The sequence below is a fragment of the Vipera ursinii genome (assembly GCF_947247035.1).
Source record: "Vipera ursinii genome assembly, chromosome: 1".
In the NCBI taxonomy this organism is placed as follows: Eukaryota; Metazoa; Chordata; class Lepidosauria; order Squamata; family Viperidae; genus Vipera; species Vipera ursinii.
The window spans coordinates 172,507,948-172,514,767 of NC_139512.1; the positions used below are offsets into that span (position 1 = coordinate 172,507,948).

Genomic DNA, 6,820 nt, shown 5'->3' on the forward strand with positions numbered 1-6,820 from the left:
AACAGCTTTTATCCATGGGCTGTTAGGCTTTTGAACGGGATATAATTTTATAAACTTTATGCATGATTGACTTGCGAGGCCGGTGTGTTGTGCAATTAGCTCACATGGTGTATTAAGATGGAGGGTTTGTGTCACTGTAAGTTGGGGGTGGGGGCATGAAGGGAGGCTCAGCCAATCTCAATGTATACATGGTTGTACTTTGACAATAAAGGTTCATTTCATTTCATTTATGTACATGCAAACACATTAAATATATTTTAGCATGTTGCGCTTAATGTACAGTAGGTTTTCTGGTTCCATCTCTTCTGTCTCACATAAAAACACCTCTCTTCCCCCTCTCCTACCCCATGTAATGTCAAGTGTTTGTAGCTGTACGTTAAGCAATATTCTACGTTGTAATCAAGATCAGCAGCATGACTTTCAAATATAAGGCTCCCTCAAATATCTCCATTTAGTATTCCTGGGAAAGGCTAAGCACTGCTATCCTAATTAATGCTTCCTAGTCATCCCTTGTTAACTTACATATTTCTTGGGCTCATTCCCTTCAGGAGCAGATGATTCTGTACTGTCTGATGATCGACTTAATGAAACTGAATTAACAGATTTGGATGGCCACCTTGACTCTCTGCCAAAGGCCTTCCAACCGTCTACTACCGAGGAGGAAAATCGGATGCTCCACTCCCATAATGACCTCTCTCATAATGCCCAGAGCAACAATCTTTCAGATGTGGAATATGGGAGCCATCATCGAGATGTTAAAATAATAGCGAGGAAGCACAACCATCTCTGGCCACATAAACATTCCCATCACTCTCATGGACACTGCCATTCTGGCAAAGACTTAAAAGAGACCGGAATAGCTAATATTGCCTGGATGGTAATAATGGGAGATGGGATCCACAATTTTAGCGACGGCTTGGCCATTGGTAAGCAAAACAAAAGGCTTGGACATGGGGGATAGGATTGGATGAGATGAGATGCTCTTTGCAACAAATGAACTTGCAGCGAGAAAAATAAAATGGGCTCGCGGGTGTCTGATTTAGAGAGGAAAAAGAACACGAGAGAGATTCATCAGGGGAAGTCGGGGTGCTAAATAAGGCTCTATATCCTGTAATTTATCCTGCCAGATTATGCAGCACCTCAGTAGATAAAAGGCCTACTCTTCATTTTCCTCAGTCCTTTTCAAGGCAGCAAAGGCTTTTTTTTCTTCCTCTGCAGCCACAAATTATTTGCTAGTTCGTATGGGCCACGGGAAGCATTGCAGTTAGGTTAAGAAATGCCACTTTCTCTTTGTGAGTTCTTGATTATGGATCCCTTGGCATATCTCTGGAAGTTTTCCTGTGATATAGCTGCCTCACTCCAAAAGGGGCTCATAAATGCATTTGGCGATGTAATCTTCCTGCTTCGGGGGGGGGGGCAGGGCAGGGCAGGGCAATATGCCCAACTGAGATCTGTTGATTGGAGGAAGGGCAAATCTGACTCCTGTGTCAATACATTGTAAGTATCCAAAGCCCGAAGCAGAGTTTTCCAGATTTGAGTTTTCTTGACCTGAGTTGGGTCTGAAATGGTTCTTTGGAGCCTTGTAAGTGTCAAGTTTCCGACGTCCATTCTCTCAAATTCCCGAGAAACTCCTTTTTCCCCTAGCGCAGACATGTCAAACACAAGGCCCGGGAGCCGGATCCGGCCCCGAAGTGGTTTCATGTGGCCCGCGAAGCCATCCTGGAAACAGTGAAGGAACGGCCCACCCAGGCCACACCCACCTGGCCCCTTGAGGGCAACCGCAATGCTGATGCGGCCCTCAATGAAATTGAGTTTGACACCCCTGCCCTAGCGTGTAGACCCATGAACCCGTTTCAGTAGTTTGAAGTGAAAACGTGAGCGTTTGAGCCATTACTTTTCTAGTTAACCTGACAATCTCTCAGCCAAGAATGCTGCCTTCATCATCACTGATGGTTTCCTTTAAAAATAGCCTTGTCAAGCTAACCAATTGAAAACTTGTATTTTGTTTGGTCCTCTACCCTCGTCCCTCTCCTTTCCAGGAGCTGCTTTCAGTGCTGGCTTAACTGGAGGAATCAGCACATCCGTAGCGGTGTTTTGTCATGAACTCCCTCATGAATTGGGTAATCAGCTAATGTGATGTCAGCTGTGCTTTTTATTCTTTGGTCTGTGAATCAAAAAATGCTTTATTAATAGATGTGATTATTTATATAGCTCGTGATAGGTAAAGGGTCCCCCGCACATGCGTGCTAGTCGTTTCCGACTCTAGGGGCCGGTGCTCATCTCCGTTTCAAAGCCGAAGAGCCAGCGCTTGTCCGAGGACGTCTCCGTGGTCATGTGGCTGGCATGACTAGACGCCAAAGGGGCATGGAGCACTGTTACCTTCCCACCGGAGTGGTCCCTATTTTTCTACTTGCATTTTTTACGTGCTTTCGAACTGCTAGGTTGGCAGAAGCTGGGACAAGTAACAGGCGCTCACTCTGTTATGCGGCACTCGGGATTCGACCCGCCAAACTGCCGACCTTCTGATCGACAAGCTCAGCATCCTAACCCACTGAGCCACCGCATCCCTTCTTAGCTCGTGATACCCAGAACCTATTTGGTTTTAGCCATAGAGCTAGTGCAGCTGCTTTCTTAAGAGTGAAGGCCTTGCTCATTTCAGAATTCAGCTGAGGAACGGTGAAAATAAAAATCGTAATTCAGGTTGACGCCAGTAGAAATGAAAACTGCCAGGTGGACAAAGGTCTGGCGCGCTTGTGTACACCGAGGTATTTCAGAAAAGCGGTGGAAAAGAAAAAAACACAAGCAGCTGTAGTCATATTAAAAAAAAAGCTGTTAAATCATAAGAGGCCAGCAGTTCTGGCTGCAAGTATCTCTGGAGGACCTTGTGGCCTTCTTCCCCAGGTTGGCCCCTGCTGCCGCCCGCTTGAAGCCAAGCAGCATTGCTGGAGATAAAAGGAATGCTGAGCAGACTTTATTGGAAGGAGGCCCATGGTGTTTCTGTGTCTGATAGGCTTGGAAGCTGCTTCCACAGAATAGGTGGTTCATATGTAAAAGTTCCTGGACTGCTTATGTGTGCTGGGCTTGGCTGATATTTTTGGATAATGGGAATGTCTTGAAATTGAGAAAGGTCTGCCCGCTAAGTGGACTGAATGTAGGAATGGATAGTGTAGCGTGTAAGGGAGATATGCACAGTCTGTCCAAATCTTGCATTGTACAGACACGATATCTTGTTCACAGCCCCGTGCATATCTTTCTTCCGTTCAGATGTCTTGTCGTCCTCCTCTCTCACAGGGTAAACTTAAGTTTCTAGCGTTGTGGTTTTAGCAGAATTTCCTTTTGCCCCCCTGTGTGCTTCGCTGTCTCGGGGATAATGCTGGGCTTCGTTGTCTAGCAGGTTTCACTGTCTTTCTCTTCTTTCACTGTCACAAATCCAGTCACAGGCACAGAGCAGTTTTGTGCGGTCCCCTGTTCAGTTCCAGAAGTTCGGCAAAGGATCAGCTGATCATGTTTACAGCCTTTAAAAGATGTCAACTGCCTCTTGTCCCTTACGCATTGCTGCTTTGGGTTTTCATTCTCTCTTTTTATTTCTGCAATTTATCCTGTAACAAACTCTGCATTCGCTTTACCAACATGGTCGTTGTTTTTATAGCAGCAACAGCAGCTGAATTGCTAGCCAGTCCTTTGTCCAAGAGATCATTCCTGTTTTGTTAGGATAAAGGCAGCCAAATGTAACAGTAATGGATGGCAGGCACTCTGATATAGAGATATAAAGGAATAACACGGCTAGCCCAGGGGTAGGCAACCTCGGCTCTTTTATGACTCTTGGACTTCAACTCCCAGAATTCCTGAGCCAGCATGGCTCAGGAATTCTGGGAGTTGAAGTCCATGAGTCATAAAAGAGCCGAGGTTGCCTACCCCTGGGCTAGACTGTTACTGAATGGTCACGCCTTTGGGGGCAACTCAAGGGTTGCATGCCTCTCTCCCTTCTGCAGCATGTTCTCTTCCTTGTCATGCTATTCCCTAGTCAACAGCATTAACCACCAGAATTTTTACTTAGCCAAGAAATGAATTAGAAAACTATCTATCTATCTATCTATCTATCTAGAGACAAAGACAGAAAGCGCCAGGGATCTTTTTCGTAAGAATGTCCCTGATTGTACTGGATAAGCCTGCGATTGTGCTATCGCTTTTGCCTTTCCGCTAGGTGACTTTGCTGTACTTCTGAAGGCGGGCATGACTGTGAAGCAGGCCATCGTTTACAACCTCCTCTCGGCGATGATGGCTTATGTGGGAATGCTAATAGGAACAGCTGTGGGACAATATGCGAATAATATCACTCTTTGGATCTTTGCAGTCACTGCTGGCATGTTCCTCTACGTGGCCCTTGTGGACATGGTAAGTTCCTCTAACATGTAGTGTTGTGTGCCTGCGGCCTTTCGGGTAGGGCAGCGTTTGGAGTCTTGCAGGTTTCCCAGGCTGAGGAAGACCCCTTTGGCCCATGCAGCTCTGCTAATTCCAGAAGACCCAGGCCACATGGGAGGTCAGTGAGGGAGCAGTTTTTCACAAAAGAAGAAAGAGGGGCCTAGATAGAAAGAGCCAGAATGGGAATCGCTTGCACACAAGAGGATGGACCAGGAATGACCGTGGATTCCTAGCACGGAAAAGCAAATAATGGAGTTGAAGAATGTTTGGTGGGATGATTCCTATAATTAGAAGATGGCAGTTGAAGGCTACCATTTGTCCAAAGGGAGCAGCAACAATAATCAGGGAGGGAGTAGTAGTTGAACTATAAGCTAAGAATAGCCGCATCTGCTTGTAAATCCAAGAAAAATGAACGTGGACAAGGTTATACCTTGCCGTCCAAAGTTCCTTTGGCTGGATGGGTAGCAGTTTATTTTCACCCCCCAGATAAATTGGGGTTAAGATAAATGGAGAAACTAATAAAACCAGTTCTGTGATTGTAATACTGGAATCCTTGATTATGCAGGAAAGTGAAGTAAGCTTGCTTGTGCATATATAGCTTGGGGTTTCCAGAAATCAGAGTTTAAGCCACAGAAGTAATGCGCAGAACTCCGTGGCAGGAGAAGTTCGTGGGAAAAGCAGCCTCAGCCAGCGAGACTGTCCCAGCCCCTCTGTCAGTGCAGATCCATCATTTCAAAGCAGAGTTTCCTTCTTGGTTTCTGAATTGCAGATGGGGACTGCCTGATTTTTAAAAAAGGGTTAATTCAGACCTTTCCTTCCTTTCAGCTTCCGGAGATGCTTCATGGCGATGGAGACAACGAAGAGCACGGTTACTGTCCAGTGGGTCAATTCATCCTCCAGAACTTGGGGCTCGTCCTTGGTTTTGCCATCATGCTCGTGATTGCTCTTTATGAAGACAAAATAGTGTTGGACATTAAGTTTTGAAACTTTTCCAGTACTCAACTGTGATTGCAGTCATGCTACTGTAAGACTTTTTTTAGTCTGCCCTGTGATACTGTGTGCACATCAGTTCCCAGACAAAGCAGTGACACACTCCGATTGATCCGTAACCGTATTTTGGTATCTGTTTAAACAGGCTCTGCTTCTTTCTAGCTAATGGAAAGGGAAGACACAAACAAAATAGGATTGATTTGGTCCAGTGTTTTCTTTTTAAAATAATAATTAAAAAAAATCAGGTTATGTTGGAAGCAGAGCATGTAAACATGATGCATGAGATGCTGTTACAAACATATCGGTTCTATTTGGCTCTGGCAACGTGCAGCCAAAATCACACACCCCGTGCTGACAAAAGCCTTTTGTGTTGTACTTGAGCAAATGGTGAAAGGCACCCTTATTTATCCACAGAATTCACATGCCAAGCTAGATCATTCCCCGGGCTCCTTGTCTCAGCCCGTAGCGCGCGCACACACACACAGGCTCGCAACTGAAATTAGTTGGCAGTGTACAACTAGAACCATTCCGGGAAAGGTCACCTTTTCAATGTTTTTTTTAAAAAAAAACAAAAAAACAAAGCAAAAAGGATGAATTGTTTCTAGCATGTTATTATTGGATTGCATTTGCTCCCAGCCTTGTTGCCTGCTCGGTCAGCTCTTTTGCACTGTGCTGAATGGTATGACCAAAGTGAAACCATGTGGTTTTTCTGGTTCAGCCACTGGATTGAATTTTTCTTCCCCCTTTTCTCCGTCCTGGATTGAACTTTCCTCCTTCCTTTTTCTCACTCCTTGCCAATCAGCTCTTTTCATACAGGGTTTCCAGCGTGTGTTCTTATCTGCAGCCACTACTACGCGGCTCTGCAGTTGCTGGCTCCTTTGCCGATCTTTTGAGCCCCTTCGTTCTTAGGGCGGTGACGCAGTATTGCACTCTTGTCCTTTTGAAGCCCAAGGATAAGCAGGCTGCAGATCTCTGAATCAAGCCTGAGGGTGTCTGGGCACCTTGGAGAGGCGTGGGGGTTGGAAAGTATTAGCTGTTTCGCGCTAGCTTGTGGAGATTGCTTAGCGAAATGCCAGATAGCTAAATATTTTGCGCTTGTGGACTTCCTCCAATCCCCTGGCTGCAGTTGCGGAGCAGGCAGCGATGCTGTTTTTGAGCGGCTCGTACTTTCTTCTCTGTTAATTGAGGGAGGTCCTGCCTCAAGCTTTTTTTGGGGGGGGGACAGCAGCCCCTTTTTTCATGTCGTTTTACATGATTCTTGAGGATAGTTTCGAACATACAAATTCAGTGCCATGCCACCTAAACGTGGAGGCCTCGGCAGCTGCTTGACATTGAGAATTTTCTCCCCAAGGCCCCCCCTTTCGGAGGTTGCTTTCATTGTGTTTTTTAAAAAACTTTCTTTCTACTC

The 6,820-nt window shown here is 45.7% G+C and overlaps 1 protein-coding gene across 1 annotated transcript in view; it reads left to right on the forward strand.

Annotated features, from left to right (window-relative positions):
* Positions 1 to 6,800, forward strand: part of SLC39A10 (solute carrier family 39 member 10) — a 38,283-nt gene extending 31,483 nt beyond the window's left edge. Inside the window, exons 7-10 of the mRNA XM_083366544.1 lie at positions 549 to 926; positions 2,040 to 2,120; positions 4,205 to 4,395; positions 5,248 to 6,800. Of these exons, the coding sequence (XP_083222670.1) occupies positions 549 to 926; positions 2,040 to 2,120; positions 4,205 to 4,395; positions 5,248 to 5,406 (809 nt within the window). The 3' untranslated portion in view covers positions 5,407 to 6,800. The remainder of the gene's footprint in view (positions 1 to 548; positions 927 to 2,039; positions 2,121 to 4,204; positions 4,396 to 5,247) is intronic.
* The last annotated feature ends 20 nt before the right edge of the window (positions 6,801 to 6,820 follow it).